Below are 21,791 nucleotides of genomic sequence, written 5' to 3'. Positions count from 1 at the left end.
GCAAAAAACTCATTTTTGAATTGTGTCCGATAATGATTTCGTGAATTTATAGATTAATCATTATTAAAAAAATTCTTATATTTTTGACATGCTGTAATATTGAATTATCGTACAATAATATTTTTTATTATTACAGCCTAAAATTGTCCATGGAAGTATCCTGATAAGTTCACTATATCAGTATCTTGACAAATGTCAATCATTATAATCTGTAAATGACAGTGACAGTTTGAATTATTATTCGCCGATTTGCAATTTGTGAATTGCGTCTAAGTTATATGCGCTATAAAATAATATACAGAGAATATTTGCAATTACATGAACCGCCTGCAAATGACTACTAGTGCTTATACATTTCATGCGTTTCTTTAATTTTTTGCCAATTTCATATTGCATAATTTTGAAACAAGTGGTCAGTGCATTGTAATACAATATATAATAAAAACATATACCAAACCACTGATAAAGGTTTTTTTTAAAACTATTATAACTATTTAGGATGTTGTTGTAGGTCCAATCAAAGAAAATGGATATTTTACGACATTTCCAGAACATATCTTGGTAAGTGGAAATATATCCTTTTTCAATTATCTCCAAATTTTCAACCCACTAGAAGTCACTAGAAATTCATTCAGTAAAATAACTTTTTAAACTACACTATTAATTTTAATTATTATTAATAATCATGACTATAGTTTTCTAAAAAGAAGAGTTTGTACAAGATTATAAGTGTTTACTATATAATTGTTCCATAGTAAAGGCATTTAAAGGGACTCCAAATTATTTTGTTATTAATAATGTATAGGATGGTTATTTGGTAAAACAGGTAAAAAACCAAAACAAATGACATGACATGCACAATTAACATTTATTAAGTTAACTGTTTTAAACTTAAAAATGAATTGAATGAAAAATATTAAAGGACTTTTTTCATCTTTAATATATATTGAAGAAGTTATTTTATGTATAAAAATATTGCTGATTTATAACCTGCAATATGTTCCTGTTGTAAATCTCTTTATATGTATATGTATATTACAATACAAAAATACCTACAGATACAAAACAATATTGATAAAATAAAATTAACATAATGAGAAACTTTATGTTTGAAAAACATAACAGGTTAAATATGAAATAGCTAAAAAATTTTTCACTTATCACAAATAAATATTTGTGAGTTTGCCAATGTACAGGCAACAAAACAAAAACATAAAAACATGTCTCAAATGACCAGGGGTATTGATGTTGTAAGGAATTTTTATACTATCAATATTTATAGGCAAAGCTGTCTGATTATCAATTACCAATTACTTTTTAATTAAAAAAAAAAAAAACAGATATTGTATATACAAATATTTAAAGGAGCAAAAAAGTGTTTTGTTCATACATAACTTTTAATAGTGTATTTACCTCTAGGACATTTGTTAAATTTTTATAACTGTTGTCAAGTCTGTCTATAGCTATAACAATAGACTGAATTTCCTATTATTACATTTCATTACTTTGTTCAAATTGGCCCTAGTAAATTTATTTAAAAAACATATTACAACTTTTGCAAAAATGTTGTGCTAAAACAATATTTATGTTACATTACCCTTACTTTTTCACATCCTTTTGTGAATATATTTATAACATTATATTGGCTTGTACACTCTTTTGTCAATATTTGTGTATAAAGATATTATGAAGCTTTAAATTTCTAGAATACCCCTAATGGTCCCTATTAGTTTTTCTTTGCATCATGTCCCAGCTAGTCTGTAATCTGTGATCTGTAATATGTGATTTTGTAGTTCTTTTATGTGTGATGTATGATAAGAGTATCAATCTTTAAAAAATATAAAGTGAGTTATCTAATTCAATCCATTTAATAAAAATAGAAACATGACTGATTGCTTTTGTGTGGTCACTTGGGATGTAAGGAATGATGAATATTTCTTACATCTTGTACACATCATAAAATGGCCCATTTGTCCATAACTCATAATCTAGTTATGGCAATCTAAAGGTGGAATTAAACAATGGATTATATAACTTTGCTTTAATTTTTAAATTTCATCTTTAGTAGTTATTTAAACATCCTGCTATCCTTATGTCTAACATGTTATGTCCCTTGTATCTACAGTTATACTGGCTAACTCACCCTTCAAACTGGAACAAGACAATATTGAATATTGCTGTTAGGCTGTTAAATATCTAAGTAGTGGGTGGTACCTACCCATACAAGTTTTCACAAAGCTCAACCACTAAGTAAAATTGTATTATTTCAGGTGCAAACCAGACTGGTGCTACCCAAGTATGAGCAAAGAAACAAATGAATTGCTACGGCAATGTATCGACTTACCAGCATTAAAATTGACGGATGATGTTGAGGAAATCATAAAGAAGAGTAAAGCATTTCCTATTCCGTTTCCCATTGAAACTGTCAGGTATTTCATAATTTTTTTTCTCTATTAATAATTTGATAAATATTATGATTATGATCTTTGACCATTAATCATACTCTAAGGAGATTAGAGAATAGCAAAGCTGATATTATAGCGCACAGGAGTAGGTTCCAATGTAGCCTTGACTTAGCCGTATTCCCTTAATTGCAACATTTATTAATTAGTGAGAAAAATTATGAGTGATTTTAGATGCTTTAAGGGGTTTGAGTCGAGATGGCCCAGTGGTTAGAACGCGTGCATCCTAACCGATGATTGCGGGTTCAAACCCAGGCAAGCACCGCTGATTCATGTGCTTAATTTGTCTTTATAATTCATCTCGTGCTCAGCGGTGAAGGAAAAAATCGTGAGGAAATCTGCATGTGATAAATTTCATAGAAATTCTGCCACACGTGCATTCCACCAACCTGCATTGGAACAGCGTGGTCGAATATGTTCCAAACCTTCTCCTTAAAGGGAGAGGAGGCCTTTAGCCCAGCAGTGGGAATTTACTGGCTGGTGTTGTTGTTGTTGTTGAAGGGGTTTGACATTGTTCAAGAAGACTCTATAGCCTAGAGGAGAAGATGTTAAGTGCAATAACTATGTTTTAATATTATTTTCAGATTAGAAAAATTGAAAGTGCGGAAACCAATAGAAAAGTTGAAGAGAAATATTGTATCGACCTATCCAATAATACACGAGAGAGTTTTACTCTTAATGACGCATTTTCTTATTTATAAGAGGTAATAAAAATCAGACATTTTTAACTTTGCCGTTTCGTAAATTCAAATCGTTTATAAAAAATACATTGGTAAAAAAGGCGTATTACTCGATACAAGATTTCGTAGATAGTAAAAAAGCGTGGAATTAATACTTAACTATAAATAATTGTATTAACTAACATGACTGTACTTTTTTTTAAATGTTGAAAAAGAGTAACTACTGAGTTTCTAGCCGGTTCTTCTCGGTAGAATCTACTTTTCGAACCGGTGGTAGCTTTACTTAATTGTTAAATGACGATTCAAAAGTGCTTGTAAAAGCCCACTTGAATAAAGTTTATTTTGATTTTGATATAATAATTTAATAAAACAAAAGACCCTCAATACATCATGTAACAGAACAATATGTACCCTAAATGTATAATTAATAAGTACCATAATTAAACAACACTGCCCTGACAGACAGACCTTTAAAAATCGAATTTTGAGCCGTATTGCCACCATTTTGTTGTTTTCAAACATATATCAACTACTGTCATTTACAATGTTGAAAGTATTATCGTAATATCCCATAAAAAAATAATAATTATGGCTCATATAAAAATATAATCGTAATCATACTCTATCCGTAATCGTAATCATACGTGCAATCCGTGCATATTATGAGTTTAAAAATGGTTATTTACTAATGAAACGTAAATAATACATAATTTATTCATAAATCAATAAATAAAAATGCATTTTTTCCTACGTTTGTCACGTGACACAAAACGCTCCTGATTGGCCGGGCTTATGATGAAGTCATTTTCTTGTAAACCTTGCTTTTCTACTATATGTACCACAGATTAAAATACAGAAAAGTGACGGAAGGAGCGTTTTCGCGCGTTATTAATTATGGATTTTTTAATATGATATTTTTCGGCAAATATGTACTAGAAATAAACTAATCAACTTTTACTGGGTTCCTTAACCTCTACTAAATAATATAAAATGGATTTTAAAAAACCAGTCAAATGGCCTATGGTGTGAGTTTTGTGGCAGAAAATTTTGTGATGTTTTTTTTTTAATTTTACTTTTTTTTTAGGGAATTTGGGTCAAACATCGAAAAAGCATTATACAAAGATATGACAGTTCCAGATTTAATAGAAAGAATATTAAAGAAGCGAGCTGTGTCATTTATGAACCCGAATGATAGTTATCTGCTCATAACTGGGGAACAGGAGTGAGTTTTTTTTTTTAATTATATTAAAAAGTTAATTTACAAAAAAGGTTGTAAGCACTTGAATTAAAATATGATTTATATTTTAGTGAAGAAGGTTGGGAGCAAGTAGGTTCAATACATCAAAAACCACCTCTAATCCTCGAGAACTGTTTAAGCTATGATGAAATGAAACTATCCGCCATGGTATACATAAGTGGATACACTGAATGCATAAACGATGGTGACAGACAAAACTCTGGTGTCATCAGGGAAGATGTCGCTGAAGAGGAGGCTGTTATTATTGGTAAGTGTATCATATATATGTTATATTATACTAGGTATAGTACGACACAAATAAGTTGTATCATCGGAAAATGCAATGGAATGAAAATAATACCGATTACTGCCGATTTACACGAACAATATAAATAGCTCCCTATCGCGCCATTCGACGCTATTCGTCGCTATAGATTCTCGCGTCAGAGAAAGCAAGTGCATGTAAATCGACGTGTCAAATTAACGAATATATTAGGTCATGTGATATTACAAGTTATTACGTTTGTGCAAAGATCATATTCGCATGAGAAATAAATATTGATAATTTGGGATAGCGTACTCAATTCGGATGTGATCGGTTTAACGAATTTTGACGATGCGACATCTAAGTTGTGTCGTACTATACGCTATCCCAAATTATCAGTATTTATTTCTTATGTGAATATGATCTTTACACAAACGCAATAAATTGTAATATAATACGACCTAATATATTCGTTATTTTGACACGTCGATTTAAATGCTTTCTCGGGTTGAACTGACGCGAGAATCTGTAGCGACGAATAGCGTCGAATGGCGCGATAGTGAGCTATTTCTATTGGTTTTATAAATCGGATAAAATCTATATATAATTCGGATACATTCTGACATATCCAAGTGATCTCTACTTCATGTCAACTAGAGATCAAAGTCAATCTTCCATACTTCATCTTGAATTATTTATAGTAATAATACTTTAAAAGCATTACACAAAATCTTATCTATATTAATGATACCTCATAAAAAAAAATTTGCTACTGATATTTTTCCATTCCAGGCTTAATAGGTCCACGTTTTGAACGGCGAGGTAAAATGGACTATGAGGATATTGTCATAACAGAACAGCAGAATTGTTTAGAGCACGGCTACGGCGAGGAAGTGACTCCTACGACTTGTTTGAACGTTTTGAAGACGACGTATGTGAGGAATAACCAGTCTGCCAAGCATATGTGGAGACAGATATGGTCGGAGTTCTACCAGGTAAGTCATTTATATGTTACCGGCCAAATCAGGACAAACTAGTTGATCCTACGAGTCGAGATGGCCCAGTGGTTAGAACGCGTGCATCTTAACCGATGATTGCGGGTTCAAACCCAGGCGAGCACCGCTGATTCATGTGCTTAATTTGTCTTTATAATTCATCTCGTGCTCAGCGGTGAAGGAAAACATCGTGAGGAAACATGCATGTGACAGACTTCATAGAAATTCTGCCACATGTGTATTCCACCAACCCGTATTGGAACAGCGTGGTGGAATATGTTCCAAACCTTCTCCTCAAACGGAGAGGAGGCCTTTAGCCCAGCAGTGGGAATTTACAGGCTGTGTTGTTGTTGTTGTAGTTGATCCTGATATAAATAGACTGGTATGGCCTAGTCTAAACCTTATAGTATATCTAGAAAGTCAAAAAAAAAAAAATTACCTAAATAAAATACTCCGTAATTTGGAAAATTTTCATTTTATTAAAGCATAATTATTCGTCGCTACAAATGACAATCATACTATAACAAATAATACTGTTTTTTTTTTTAATAGAATTAATAATCATATCTCAATTATTTATTATATTATAAACTACCTCCAATTACCTATTACCAACTATAGGGTCTATGAACATTTTTTAGATTAAATAGCTTTTACCAGGGTAGAAAGTTGTAGCTCGACTATACTCTACTATCATTTGTGTACATAAAAAAACCTTCCTCTCGAATCTGTCTGTTTATTTATAAAAACTGCATTTATATCCGTGACGTAGTTTAAAAGATCCAAGTGTACAGTGGAAAGTGACTTTATTTTATACTATGTCGAGAAGTAGTAATTTATATTTCTCGTTTATTACGTTCGGCTTGGTCGCTCGGATTCAGCCAACATTGAGCCAACTATCAGCCAACTTGTTGGGTTTTTCTTTATAGTAATTTTTTTGCTGTCTCTGACATTAATGTTGCCAGTTTTTAACTTCTAATACTCGGAAAGAAAGTAAGCTACATTGGTAGGTTGGTGCTGCGCCTGGATTCTTTCCGATCGTGTTGGATTACCTAATCGATATATGAGAGAGACAGGAATAGAGATTGCATCTGTGCTAGTCACACATTTGTAAATTTATATTATTATCCTGTCATTTGCCTAGTATTATGCGTGTGGATATCGTAGGCGAATTCTGGTATCCATAATGAAAACAATTGCAAAGATTATGTTTTACGAAATGAATCAACTTAAAAGGTTTTTTGAAATAAGTAATTGGTGGTCTACTTGTAGAATGTGTCTAATTTAAACGAAATGCTGCCACATATGCATTTCACCAACCCGCATTGTAAAGTAATTGGAACAGCGTGGTGGAATATGTTTCAAACCCTCTCCTTAATGGAAGAGGAGACCATAGCCCAGCTGTGGGATATTTACAGGCTGTTACTTTACTTTCTTACCATAAACATCACTTATACTTTTTCTTGTATACCTTTATAATTTATATCACTCGTTTCTTCGTCATTTTGAGTGTGTCATAAATTTGTGAATGTTTTGGTTAATTCGTTGCTCGACATCACACGCAAAGTTTAAAAAAGAAAAACAATAAAGACAATGTTGCCATAATAAATAATAAAATTCCATACTCAAGTTTAGCTAGCATTCAATTTTTTTCTAGTTCTTTATTAACCACCGATAAACTTTTGATAGTCAATATCTAATTTTTGACGATCGCCCTAATTTTTTTGGCGAAAATTAAAAAAAACTTACTGCCGTTACTTAGGTTCATAGCTACACATACGAAGAATTATCATCGTATATAAACATACAAGATAAGGACGAAGATAAAAGATACATGGATCGGTACATCAAACGGCCGGGCTCGGAAGATATATTCGACAACGAGGTTTATTACAAGAGAATAAGTGTGCTGGCTGAGAGCACACTCTTGGAAGCTGAACACAGGGCGAACGAAGCTGGGAAGAACGCCTTCGTCAATGTTATTGGATGTGGTGAGTGGATCAGTGTACTGAATCTTTTATAATATAAATTCGTTCATAGTTATTAAATAATGAAATCACATAATTATTCTCTTGTATTTTTGGTATTATTATTTTATTTGAGCATAGACATTAAATTAGTTTTTATATTATATTAATAGGCTATTTGACAATGTGAAAAATAAATTGTGTATTATTGTAATCAGTATATATTATGAGTTTAAAAATGGTCATTTATTGAGGAAAGTTGAAAATAATACTTAATTTATTCAAAAATCCATAAAGAAAAATGTATTTTTTTTAATGTTTGTCACGTGACACAAAACGCTCCTGATTGGCCGGGCTTATGATCAAGTCACTTCTTCAAGTCTTGTAAACTTTGCTTTTCTACTATATGTACCACAGATTAAAATACAGCAAATTGACGTCACCGACCCCATTGCAGCGCCATATTGTCCAAGTAGCGTTTTCGTGCGTTATTTAAATATGGAATTTTTAATGATATGAAATGATATTATTCGGCAAATATGTACTAGAAATAAAAAAATCAACTTTTACTGGGTTCCTTAACTTGTACTAAATAATATAAAATGTATTTTAAAAACCAGTCAAATAGCCTATTTATGTGTTATGAAGTTATAGTCGAAATAAATAAAATAATTCATTATTCGTCTAAGGAATATGTTCTAAACCTTCTCCTCAAAGGGACACCTTAGCCCAGCTGAGGGAAATTTACAGGCTGTTGTTGTTGTTGTTGTTGTTGTTGTTGTCGTCTTCTAAGTGAGTTCGTCGTTTGTTCCTTAGGTCTCGGCGTATGGAAAATATCTCCACATCAGCCAGACGTATACGTTTTGACATTTCTGGAGAGGATACGCGCGTTCCTCAGGAAGGATCTTTTGAATCATGTAACTGACGTCAATTTCGCATTCATTAAAACTAGTCCTGGAATAACAGGTAAGGAAATGATTACTTTTTTTTTTATTTTATAGTTTGGCGGACGAGCATATGGGCCACCTGATGGAAAGTGGTCACCATCACCCATAGACAATGACACTGTAATATATATTACCTTAATGGGCCACCAACCTTGGGAACTAAGATGTTATGTCCCTTGTGCCTGTAGTTACACTGGCTCACTCACCCTTCAAACCGGAACACAACAATACTGAGTACTGTTATTTGGCGGTAGAATGACTGATGAGTGGGTGGTACCTACCCAGACGGGCTTGCACAAAGCCCTACCACCAAGTGATACTATACTTTTTATCTATTGAATGAATGAATGTATTGTATATCCATTCACTCCATTTATGTGTAACAATTATGATAATAATTCTTTTTATGTATTTTAGCGTTGTTCACAAATTCAACGGAGCAGACCGAGTCGCCTGTTGAAAAACGTATTTTCTTCGAAAGTAAACGGCATCCCAAAGGTAAGTTATAGTTAGTGATTGAATAAAGTATAATTTTATTTCACTGCTTTAAAAATCATCAATGATTGATTTGTAATTTTTTTTGTTAGAACTTTATATATTCTCGTAAATTCAAATCGTTTATAAAAAATACATTGGTGAAAAAGGCGTATTATTCGATACAATATTTTATAGATTTGTTGACTTCCAGGCAGGATATATTAATTTAATAATTGTAGTAACTTAAAAATTAACTAACATGAATGTATTTTTTTAAATGTTGAAAAAGAGTAACTACTGAGTTTCTTGCCGGTTCTTCTCGGTAGAATCTACTTTCCGAACCGGTGGTAGCTTCACTTAATTGTTAAATGACGATTCAAAAGTGCTTGTAAAAGCCCGCTTGAATAAAGTATACTTTGATTTTGATTTTGATTTTGATTTTTGATAACAAATACCACAAAGGTAATGTGCGTTGTCGTTTTATTATGTACAATAAGTAATCGGCGTATACTCACACATAAAGAATATTGACTCATTACATACTTTTAAAAAACAATTATCAGATTATTTATTGAATAATAAGTAGATCTAATTTGTAATATAACAATTAAATTTAATTTGAGTGTATGAGTTGGGACCGAGTTAATGGATAAATTACCGTACCTACAATAATACATATATGTTATATATATAATATTAAATATAATGGCAACGACGTAAGTGAAGGCTACTTTAATTTATTGTTATCACATAAGTGACAATGTATGTCTTTGTTGATAATAAATTCTTTAAACTTTTTGTATACTGCGATCCGATATCACTAGAGACTTTTTAATTTTTTATTAAGTGTTATTTTTATTTATTTAAAAAAAAATAGGTATAGTACGACACAACTTAGATGTCGCATCGGCAAAATTCGTAAAACCGATCACATCTGAATGGAGTACGCTATCCCAAATTATCAATATTCATTTCTTATGTGAATATGATCTTTGCACAAACGTAATATCATATGACCTAATATATTCGTCCATTTGACGCGTCGCTTTACACGCACTCGCTGTCTCGGGTCGATGTCGGAATCTATAGCGACGAATAGCGTCGAATGGCGCGATAGGGAGCTATTTCTATTGGTCGTGTAAATCGGCAGTAATCGGTTTTAATTTCATTCCACTGCATTTTCCGATGTTACATCTAATTTGTGTCCTACTATACAATGCTACGTTATAAGAATATTAAATCGTTATCTGATTGAATAGCAGAGGGTCAAGTCACCTTACATTTCCAGGTGGTATAAATGTACAAGTCGAGAACCGCTCGCCTTCAGCTCGCCTGACCGGCGAGCACGCAGGCAAGCTACTGGTCCTCACGTACCCTTGGGACAGCAACGCGCATCCGGGCAACGAGTTCTGGTGAGACAACAACAACAACAACCGCCTGTAAATTCCCACTGCTGGGCTAAAGGCCTCCTCTCCCTTTGAGGAGAAGGTTTCGAACATATTCCACCACGCTGTTCCAATGCGGGTTGTTGGAATACACATGTGGCGGAATTTCTATGAAATTTGTAACATGCAGGTTTCCTCACGATGTTTTTTCACCGCTGAGCACGAGATGAATCATGAAGACAAATTAAGCACATGAATCAGCGGTGCTTTGAATCCGCAATCATCGGTTAAGATGCACGCGTTCTAACCACTGGGCCGTCTTTACCCGTGACTTCAGTGTCCCCTCCAATAACAATGAACACAGGTTACAGGTGAGTATAAAGCTGAAACCGCACTTTAGAGGCGCGGAGCGGAGCGGCGCGTTGCGGCTTTTTCACTAGTCAGTGCGTAGCTGGACGACATTGAAGATGGACGAAACTTTTGAAAAAGTGATCGCAGTGCCTTTACTATGTGAAGAGGCAGAAAAATTAGAGAAAAGGAAATGTATGAAATCTACATGGATACATGACATCCCACGTTCTCGCTACAAAGAGGGAGAATACCACAAACTTTTTCCACGACTCTTGAAAGACACCGTTCGTTTTCATACTAATTTGAGAATGTCAAAAGAAAAATTTATATCGATATCAATTTCTCGTCGTCCATCGTGCGTCGTCTTGTTTGGCTGCTAGTTGAACTCGAACTGAGTATATTACATTCGGCCGCGCCGCGCCGCTAGCTATACCGCACTAGCGGCAGCGGAGCGGCAAAATATTCTTTGGTGGCCAAACAAGCCGCGCTGCGTCGCTTCACGCCGCGCCGCGCCGCTGTGGTGCGGTTTGAATCATATTATTATTTAGATATAATATTAATCGACGCCGCTCCTCTCCGCGCCTCTCCGCTCCGCGCCGCTAAGGTGCGGTTTCAGCTTAATCCCTGTATAGGTTGGGCAGCTTGACCGGTTCGGGTGACCCGGCGGCGGCGTGCTCGACGCAGGTGTCGGAGCTGCATAACGCGCACGTCAACCCCGCCGTGAGCGCGCGCGGCGTGCGCGTCGCGGGCCGCAGCGGCCTCCGCGCGCTCGCCGACTACTGCCTCGCTCTCACCGCCTAGGAACGAGCGAGACGGACGTATAGAACAGGGCCGCAGCGGCCTGCGCGCGCTCGCCGACTACTGCCTCGCTCTCACCGCCTAGGAACGAGCGAGACAGACGGAGCTGCACAACGCGCACGTCAACCCCGCCGTGAGCGCGCGCGGCGTGCGCGTCGCGGGCCGCAGCGGCCTCCGCGCGCTCGCCGACTACTGCCTCGCTCTCACCGCCTAGGAACGAGCGAGACGGACGTATAGAACAGGGCCGCAGCGGCCTGCGCGCGCTCGCCGACTACTGCCTCGCTCTCACCGCCTAGGAACGAGCGAGACAGACGGAGCTGCACAACGCGCACGTCAACCCCGCCGTGAGCGCGCGCGGCGTGCGCGTCGCGGGCCGCAGCGGCCTGTGCGCGCTCGCCGACTACTGCCTCGCTCTCACCGCCTAGGAACGAGCGAGACGGACGTATAGAACAGGGCCGCAGCGGCCTGCGCGCGCTCGCCGACTACTGCCTCGCTCTCACCGCCTAGGAACGAGCGAGACAGACGGAGCTGCACAACGCGCACGTCAACCCCGCCGTGAGCGCGCGCGGCGTGCGCGTCGCGGGCCGCAGCGGCCTGTGCGCGCTCGCCGACTACTGCCTCGCTCTCACCGCCTAGGAGCGAGCGAGACGGACGTATAGAACAACTCTGAATGGTGAACTATTGGAACTATACAAAGCACACATAAGTAAGAACATTTTGGATTTCTCGCGTTACGATAGTATTCTCTCGCTCTTAGCGTACAAGCAGGAACGAGAGAAAACATATATAGTAGACTTGATAATTAAAAATATGTACACAGATCTCGCTTAGCAATACCTAGTTCTCGTTTATAAGATGAGATGGAAATATATTTAATGCTATCTCGCTCTAACTTTGTATTATCTCAACGTGCACGAATATAAACATAGACTAAGATTTTTTTTTTGTAGATAATTATGAAAATCAACAATAAACAAAGACAATGATGGACTGTATTCGAATAATTAGGTAAGATTTATTAGATTAACTTAGAAATCAAAAGCTCTTCGTATAGAAGGTATAATAACTATATTTATAAAAATAATAAGAAGGATGGTGATGACGTAAAAAAATTAATAAATTTCAATGTTGCCAACAAATAAAATTAAATTGAATAAGGTTTTATATCGAAGCCATTTAAATATGTAGACAATAGATTATCGAAATTACAACGCACATTTAAATCAATATAGACTTAATAGAAACTGAAAATGTATTGTTTGATGTATGTATGGAACCGTAGCCTTCTTCGCTCTGATAGTTTAACTTTAAACCTTTAGTGTAGGAGTTACGGCGATGAATTTATAAAACTGTGATGGATGTAAATATAAATAGAAAATGTCTGTGGAGGTAACTAAAGCGTATTTAGATAAATATTCTTGCCTTATTTATAGTTAAATATAGTAATTAGGTGGCTGGCGTTCTGGTAAAGCCTATTCCAAGCTCAGACACAGACGTAAACAAACCTTCAGTTTTACGTATTATATGTTATTTTATTATAACTCACATGTACTATGTACGTTATTTAAATTAATATATCTTTGTGTATAATACAACACTATTCCCGTTCATTGCGTTTGTCTATTTTAAGTTCCCATAATTTCGGAACTAAATCGATATTTTTTTTTTACAGATCCATAATTAAGACCATAGACAATAAAAGATCTCGACCAATGGTATCACGTCAGTGTAATGTCAATGTTTTTTAATGTTCTGGTGTTTGAAACAGGCAATGTATTTATAATTTGGTTCTGTTTCGATATTTATAAAAGTATTTTAAAGTTTTTTTTTTATTAAAGTTAAGTTTTAGGCATTTTCGAACCAATGTAATATGATAAATGCCTAGAAGCTTTTCTTATAAAAACTTATAAACGAATATTTCTTTTAAAATAACGGTTTTTGTCATAATGCATGTCAACTATATACTGAAATTTCGATTATAGTGTTGCCTGGAAAGAAAAAAACTACAAAGTATATAGTCAGAGTAGATAAAAAAAAACTGTCATGAAACGAAGTCACTTTCGCTAAAAATTCTGCATTAATATAATAACTGGCAAAATATTAAATAATTAAATTCCAATAGAAAAATCCTGAGAGAATTGAAATAATAGCAAAAAATAAGTTTGAAAAATTTTAATTAAAGAGAAAGTGACGCTTGAATGGAGGGAGGGTCGTCATAACGTGTTTTTCTTACGCGACGATGTTTGCCTGTTTACTCCACTGTGAAACGCGTTATAGAACTTCGTTTAAATAAATATACTCCAAATAAGTAAGATATATAAGAAATCGCGTTCGCCAGCTCATAGGCTTCATTCTACACAATACCAATTGAACCTCCGTTTTAAATAATAATACTTCGTTTACATATTAAAAATATATGTTATATATATATATACACGCGTGTAATTATGAAACCATTGGCATAATTTTAAAGCTAGATTCTTCTAAGATAAGTGTTCAAAAAAAGCGCATAAGAACTTATGATTTAGTAATTAAAACGTCTATTAAATGCATTTCATGATAATAATATCTATTACAAATAATATAATATGTATAAATTTCAAGTATCAAAATTGCAACGATGCAATATAGGAAATTTAATTTGAAATAATAATATCTCCTATGACGTAAGTAAATCAAATCAATCCTGTTCGCCAAGTGTTTCTTGTCTGTGGTCGTGTGGTTACTCCGCCATTTGCATATCGCAAAATAAAATACCAAATCGAATTTCATTATTTGTGGAATAGTTTCAGGCGTTCCTGAAAATTAAAAGAAGAATATTTATTTCCAAATATGTATATTATTAAACAACAACAAATTAAATGTACAGCTTAATTTTGTTGTTGTACAGGTATAATAAAAAAAGTAAGCAATGTAGGTAAGGCATGTGCTGTGTAAAATGACATTAACAGCAGCAGTTAAATCATTTTTAAAATATTATATTTTACATTCTTTTAAAGTTTTGAGTACCTTCATAATTTTAATTTTGTTTAAATTTTAAGAAAATTTATTTTATTGTTTTGTCTAGTAATGAATTAAAGGCTGTTAGCTATTTGTTTTTCGTTCGTTAGATGTGACATTAATAATAACTATATTAATTATTTTAGCTTTAGAAATGTATTATTAAAATATCTTAGATATAAATCTAATCAAATTATGACACATATACGCTCAGCATTTAAAAAATTCAAACAAAGTACAGCAGCAAATAACTTGTAAATGCCGTTAGATTATAATCTATGCGACGAGATTGTAAACTATCGAAACTTTTTGAAGTGCAAAATACTGCTGACAAAATTTAAAACAATATTATTATAGAGTGAATTTCTGTTGAATTTCCCATTGTTATGAAAATAGTATATATTTTTTGTAAGTTATATATCACGATATGCATACGTAGGCTTAATTAAAATTAACCGCAGTCTTAAGATATGTTTTATTGGCGTAACTATTATTTTGATCCCATCGCAAATGATCACCTAGATTTTAAAAAGAAAGATATAACTATTTGGTTTATATGTAACAAAAATATATTTATTATTTTATATTGCCACAGTTTATTTACGAACTTTTTTAGATTTCTAATATGTTTGTTTTCCGTTTTACGCTAAGAACTCACGGAGCGGTTTTCAGCCCGCGCCCGCCGCGGTGGCGGAATGGAGTTTATTTTCAAAACTCACGAGACCGCAGTTTTGTGCGATAACGCAGCCGCCGCGGTTGCGATTATCACCCGCAAACGTAGCGGTTGATTATCGCAGGACGGGCGGTTGCAAGACGGGCGGTTAAACGATCAGTTCAGTTCCAGACCGTCATGGATACACACCAGAAACGAGCTGTTGCGTTATATTTACTTCACAGAAGAATTAAAAAAAGAAGGCCTAAAAGATTCTGGATACATCCACTAATTGCGGAAAGAAATCGTTATGGATTATTTGTTACTCTTATTAATGAGTTAAAGAAGGATGAGGAGAAGTTCTTTAATTATTTCCGAATGTCCATAAGTAGTTATTTAGAACTTAAAAAAAAAACAGAAACTGCTCTTCAAAAACAACATACTAATATGCGAGATCCCATATCACCAGAGGAAATGTTGGCAGTCACATTAAGGTATGTAAGTTTCTTTTAACAACTCGCACGCACGCACGCACATACGCACTCACACACGCACACACACACACATAAATGTTGTTCTTGGAAATCTTTACACAGCGCCATCTAGTCCCAAACTAAGCACGAGGCTTATACTATAGATACCAGACAACGGATACAACATACTTATATACTTTTTGCGTCAGGTGTTAATGAAACTAGTGGTAATATTTAAAAATTTTTTTTATTGAAAATACACATCATCTGACAAATTAGTATTGACTGAAGAAACTGATGGAATATTTTGTGGACTTTGGGTATTGCTTTCAGAAGTAGAATAGGTACGATAGCCGATATTTTCTTGACTGCCGATATTTTCTTGACTGTAATTATATGGTGGATATTGATAAGAAAATGCTGGAAGATTATTATCAAGATTATCAATAATTTGTAGAACTGCTATTTGAAATCGTCTTGTTTTTGCTTCATCAAAATTTTGCAATGAAGGCAGTATTCCTCGAAAAAATGACAAATGTCTATCTTCGCGTTGAGACAACATCTCTATTAATGCTTTGTCGGCGTCGTCTTTTCTTTTTCTTTTAACACCAGTTTGAGAAGATACTGAGGTGATAGGCGTAGCAAAAGCTTCTGATGTTGATGCAACAGTAGTAGTAGTGTTAGTAGTAGTAGTAGTTTGTTCAGTTGTAGCATCGCTCGTTAAGGTTGAGGAGGTATTTTCAATAGGTATATTTTTCTTCAAAAACTGTAACTGATCATCATAAATGTACTTTTTAGTTTTTTTAGCTCCCGATCCAGATTTTGTTTCCGTTTCAACTTTTTTGTTTGTTTTCATCCAGCAATCTTTAATATTTTTCCATTTTTTTATAATCATGTTACCTAAAAAAAAATATACGTAATTAAGTAAATTTATTTATTTCAGATACCTAGCAAGTGGGACTTCAATGCACGATTTGCACTACATATTCAGAATTGGGCACACAACTATATCAGCAATTATAAGAACGACATGTGAAAAATTATGGGAGGTGTTAATGTCTGAATGTTTTCCGGTAATCACTACAGAACTTTTAGAAGAAATCAGCCAAAAATTTTACAAGTACGCAAATTTTCCCCACTGTGTCGGAGCAATAGACGGCAAACATATAAGAATAACTAAACCAGATAACAGTGCTTCAATTTACTACAATTATAAGGATTTTTTTTCATTTGTATTAATGGCCGTAGTTGATGCGGATTACTGCTTCGTTTTTGTAGACATTGGAGCCCCGGGAAGTAATGCTGATTCAACCATTTTTAAAAATACTACTTTTTGCAATGCGCTTAATAGCAATTCTATCAAACTACCTAATGAAAAAATACTACCCGGATCTACTTTGCCACCTGTCCCGTATGTATTCGTAGCCGATGAGGCATTTGGTTTGCATCAACACATTATGAGACCTTATGGTGGTCAATTTTTGAGTGTACAAAAAAGGGTATTTAATTATCGCCTATCGAGAGCACGAAGATACGTAGAATGTGCATTTGGCATTTTATCAAACAAATGGCGAATTTTAAATCGTGCATTGGATGTATCAATACCTTTATCAATTAATATTGTGAAGGCATGTTGCATACTTCACAATTTTGTACGAAAACGAGACGGCCATCACATTAGAGAAGAAGATTTTACTCATAATCTTGAGAGTATACAAACACCTCCATCAATACGCAGTGGAAGACAAGCCAACAACATAAGAGATATTTTTCAACAATATTTTATGAGTGACAGCGGAGCTTTAAGCTGGCAATTGTCAAAAATTTAATAACGTTAATTATTATTCTTTTTACGACCCGCTACTACACAGCTCAATTATTAATTATTATTGTAGGTTAAAAATAAACTTATATAATACTAACCATATTTTTTTTTATTTGTCTCATCCAAATTTTCAAAATCTTTATTTAAAATACCGCAGATTTCTTCCCATGCTTTGAGTGTCAAGTTTTTGTACTTATATTCTTCTAAGCTCTTATCCCATATAACTGGCCTATCTTGAACCAAAGTAATTAGTAGATCGACTTCAATATCAGTATCCATTTTGTTGACAAACGTGCGCGTGCGTGCTTGAACGCGTCACTACGGAACAAGGAGTTATCACTGCCTACCAGCAAAATGGCGCGATTTCCCCCCCGCTGCCAACGCGGTCGCCCGCCAACCGACCGCAGAGCGCGCGGGTGCAAATCGCCGCGGCTGCGGGACCGCGACCCGCGCCCGCCGGTAGAAGATGAACCGCCAGTGCAGCGGGACCCGCAAACAACCGCGCACACCGCGGGCGTAAAACGCGTCGTGAAATGTGCTTTAATTTTTTACACATATATCTGCATTCTACAGAAGCTGCGGGCCCGCACCCGCGGCGGGTGCGGGTGAAAACCGCTCCGTGAGTTCTTAGCCTTACAGTATTTTGCCATTACAAGACTTCAATAACACTAAAAGCAGTTTTTGTTTCTTTTTATCTGTGATTTTTTTTTGCATTTCTAATAGAACATTATGATAAATTTATAAAAAATACATGCTCTATTAAAAACTAATATTTATTTTATATTGGGCTTAATAATTTTCATAAATATACATTCTTAGGTATGATATAATGTTTTAAATCAATTTATTGAATTGTAGTAGAAATTAGTAGCTAATTATTATTCGAAATGTTTTCTTGGAATTACTAGACTTTAATTTTATTTATTTATCTATGGACAATCTAATATAGGCTATGTTATAAAGTAAGACTAGAATAAAATTGTAATCTATGCTTTTAATATACGGTTCGGTATCATTGTGATAAGTTTAGTAATAACGTATGCCTAAAACCTTTGTATTGTATTAGATTTGGCTAATACTCAAACGATTGTTATGTTTAATTTCGTAAGAAATATATGCTGTTTTATACTACACGGTGTTTTATTTTCGTGCCTCTTTATTGAAATAGTTGGATGTTTCTGTGTTTGCTATATTTGTCAATTGCAAAAAATGTCACCAAGTTAAAACAAAAAAAAATCTCCGGAAGACCAGATAACTCGCTAGAACTTGACCCAAGATTGCAAAGTATGTAGTTAAAACTACTATTATATAAATACTTTAATGTATTTTTATTTTTAACTCAGTTTAAAAAATCGTGTTGAACAATCTTTTTTTTCCTAAATTTCTATAAAATAGTTGTATTTTAACTAATCAGACTCACCAACAAAAGAAGAATGCAGCCGAGTCTAAATAAAAAACTTATCCCACTAGCAACTTTATGTGAATAGTAATAGTGTTTTTATTATACTAAATAATTATTAGAAATAGAATTCTTACTAGTAAAATTTCAAATTGATATTGGTCAATTTAAAGAAGTTGTATAATTAGATAAATGTATAGTATGAAACAGAGATGGCCCAGTGGTTAGAACGCGTGCATCTTAACCGATGATTGCGGGTTCAAACCCAGTTGTGTTTATAATTCATCTCGTGCTCGGCGATGAAGGAAAACATCGTGAGGAAACCTGCATGTGTCTAATTTCATTGAAATTCTGCCACATGTGCATTCCACCAACCCGCATTGGAACATCGTAGTGGAATATGTTCCAAACCCTCTCCTTAATGTAAGAGGAGGCCTTATCCCAGCAGTGGGAAATTTACAGGCTGTTACTTTACTTTACTTTATAGTATGAAACATGCTTGTATCAATGACACGATTTTTTTTATCCATATATAAGAAATTCCCTAACGGTCAAGACTAGGGAATTATACATATTTCTATTTTATAATTATATAACTAGGGAAATAAGGTTGGGGATTTCTTCGACGGAAACCAATCCGCTTTTTATAGTATGACCTAATATTAAAATTGCTCACATCAAGAATTGTGTTCTCATCGGAACTGTGCAAACATGTCCAATTTCAATCGGATTACAGGCAATGGTACTTATTTAGATTGCAAGAATTGATCTAAACCAACTAGCATTGCAAGTTATACAAACATTAGTAAAATTATGATTAAGTTAGATAAAGTTAGATATGAACAGTATATTGGCAAATAATAATTAAATAAATCAACTGTAAACATATTTTATATTTCAGATGTAAAATAATATTATTAATGTTACTGTTGTACTTGAGAGATACAATTACTCTTCAGTTTTCATTATGAGATTTTAGACGCAATCACCAGTGTTACTTAATTGTGGGAATAAATTTTGATTTAATATTGGCGGAATAATTGCGTGCTGAAACCTAAGTATCAAAAGCTATAAAAAAAAACTGACAGTGACAAATGACACTGTCAACATTTTGTTTTGTAGTTTCGCGGGTTTTACATTTAACTCTTGCGAAGTAACTTTAAAAACGGATTTGTCTCGCAAAAATCATAAAATAAACATGATAGTGTCTCTTGTTTGACTATAAGTGAAATGACGGAACTACAGCAAATACGATTAGAAATAAACAATGCCTTCAAACTTAGTGGTTTTACTATTCGCAGAGAAGCAAGTACATTCTTAGCGGAACAGTTATCTACTTCATCGCAACAGGAAAGAAAAAAGTTGATTGATAAGTTACTTGCACATATTTTACATCAATGTCTATCACACCCAGTGCTAGAAAAACACCATTTAGAGGTAGCGTTTAGAGAATGTTCATCGTCAGGCCTAGAAGAAAGTGAAACTGTCTTGAATGTTATTGATGCATTCAGTGTTCCAAAACTGAACTATGACAACGATAGAAAGAAATTCGTAAAAGACGTAAATGCTAGCAATAATCTGTATCCAGAACCAAAATGGAAAGCTCAATATTTAAATGATCGATATACAATGATCTGGCAGAGAACTATAAGAAATAAATTATTCGCTAAAGAAACCTTACCGTCGATGGAAAGCGAGAATCGTTTTCAATTGCGTAAAATTGAGGTACTACAAAGTTCTTCAAGTAGAGTTGATAATGTAATAGTATTAGGGCTCTTAACACAACTGACGGAAGGTAAATATTACTTAGAAGATCCAACCGGTAGTGTCCCATTAGACATGACACAAACAAGATATCATTCAGGCCTGTTCACTGAAAGCAGCTTTGTTTTAGCCGAAGGTTATTATGATGACAAAGTATTAAACGTAATGGGCTTAGTTTTACCTCCGTCAGAAAGCCGAGCCATATCATTACCATTCTTTGGCAGCTTAAATACCTTTGGAGGCAAATCAAAGACATTGCTTAAGAATTCACAAAATCTATTAAAAATTGAACAAGATAATGAGGACGGAATGATTGTTTTCATCTCAGATGTCTGGTTTGATAATTTGAAGGTTATATCGAAGTTGAAAGCATTGTTTGCGGGGTATAATGACTTCCCACCAATAGCAATAGTCTTTATGGGTGAATTTTTATCATGCCCCTATGGATATGAGCACAGTACACAACTAAAAGCAGCCTTAATAAATCTATGCGATATTATTATTCCATTTACGAAACTAAGACAGTCATGTAAATTTATCTTTGTCCCTGGTCGAGGAGATCCGATCGCTCCCAATATATTACCACGACCAGCAATACCAAACTCTGTTACAAAGGAAATAAGAGATAAGTTAGGCGAATCAGTAATATTCACGACAAATCCATGTAGAATCCAATACTGTACGCAGGAATTGGTTATAATAAGGCAAGATTTAGTTACAAAGATGTGTCGAAACTCCATCCATTTCCCTGATACTGGTGACATACCAGATCATTTGACGAAAACTCTTTTGAGTCAGTGTACTTTGTCTCCACTATCATTGGGAGTGCAACCTGTATTCTGGAAACATGCAGATGCTTTAAGTCTTTACCCTATGCCTGATTTAGTTGTTGTTGCAGACCATTTTCAGCCCTATACAAGATCATATCAGAATTGTCAAGTTATTAATCCAGGATCATTTCCGAGAACTGAGTTTTCATTTAAAGTATACGTGCCTGCTTCGAGAACCGTTGAAGATTCACAAATTCCAAATGATGATACTTGAAATTGTATATTTATTATAGCAAACAATTCTACCAAGCGTCAGTTTTGGCTATATGAGTCTATTCTAGAAG

The 21,791-nt window shown here is 34.6% G+C and overlaps 3 protein-coding genes across 4 annotated transcripts; all 3 read left to right on the top strand.

Annotated features, from left to right (window-relative positions):
* The first annotated feature begins 167 nt into the window (after positions 1-167).
* Positions 168-12,089, top strand: LOC124539225. 2 transcript variants are annotated; one of them, XM_047116522.1, is made up of 12 exons: positions 168-412; positions 512-561; positions 2,271-2,429; positions 3,047-3,166; positions 4,227-4,364; positions 4,451-4,647; positions 5,437-5,639; positions 7,402-7,630; positions 8,423-8,572; positions 8,971-9,051; positions 10,319-10,442; positions 11,399-12,089. In XM_047116522.1, the coding sequence occupies exons 1-12, from the start codon at positions 359-361 to the stop codon at positions 11,565-11,567; spliced, it is 1,674 nt and encodes a 557-aa protein (XP_046972478.1). In that variant the 5' UTR covers positions 168-358; the 3' UTR covers positions 11,568-12,089. The 2 variants fall into 2 exon arrangements, with proteins under 2 accessions (XP_046972478.1, XP_046972479.1); XM_047116523.1 differs by having other exon boundaries at positions 168-561.
* Positions 12,090-15,198: 3,109 nt separating this feature from the next.
* Positions 15,199-18,133, top strand: LOC124539287 (protein ALP1-like). Its single transcript, XM_047116623.1, has 2 exons — positions 15,199-15,710; positions 16,633-18,133. Exons 1-2 carry the CDS (start codon positions 15,415-15,417, stop codon positions 17,516-17,518), a joined length of 1,182 nt encoding a protein of 393 aa, XP_046972579.1. The 5' UTR covers positions 15,199-15,414; the 3' UTR covers positions 17,519-18,133.
* A 1,962-nt stretch (positions 18,134-20,095) lies between these two features.
* On the top strand, positions 20,096-21,791 carry LOC124539416 (DNA polymerase epsilon subunit 2). The gene has a single exon (XM_047116807.1). It carries the CDS (start codon positions 20,144-20,146, stop codon positions 21,719-21,721), a length of 1,578 nt encoding a protein of 525 aa, XP_046972763.1. The 5' UTR covers positions 20,096-20,143; the 3' UTR covers positions 21,722-21,791.

This window comes from Vanessa cardui, chromosome 22, assembly GCF_905220365.1.
Source record: "Vanessa cardui chromosome 22, ilVanCard2.1, whole genome shotgun sequence".
In the NCBI taxonomy this organism is placed as follows: Eukaryota; Metazoa; Arthropoda; class Insecta; order Lepidoptera; family Nymphalidae; genus Vanessa; species Vanessa cardui.
Note: the sequence above shows the minus strand (reverse complement) of the source record. Positions and strands in the feature narration are given on the sequence as shown.

Coding starts and splice junctions, on each gene's coding strand:
- LOC124539225 (XM_047116522.1), top strand. CDS start 359: ATGCGTTTCTTTAATTTTTTGCCAATTTCATATTGCATAATTTTGAAA. Junction 413..511: donor GCATAATTTTGAAACAAGTG/GTCAGTGCATTG, acceptor ATGTTGTTGTAG/GTCCAATCAAAGAAAATGGA. Junction 8,573..8,970: donor AACTAGTCCTGGAATAACAG/GTAAGGAAATGA, acceptor TATGTATTTTAG/CGTTGTTCACAAATTCAACG.
- LOC124539287 (XM_047116623.1), top strand. CDS start 15,415: ATGGATACACACCAGAAACGAGCTGTTGCGTTATATTTACTTCACAGA. Junction 15,711..16,632: donor ATGTTGGCAGTCACATTAAG/GTATGTAAGTTT, acceptor TATTTATTTCAG/ATACCTAGCAAGTGGGACTT.
- LOC124539416 (XM_047116807.1), top strand. CDS start 20,144: ATGACGGAACTACAGCAAATACGATTAGAAATAAACAATGCCTTCAAA.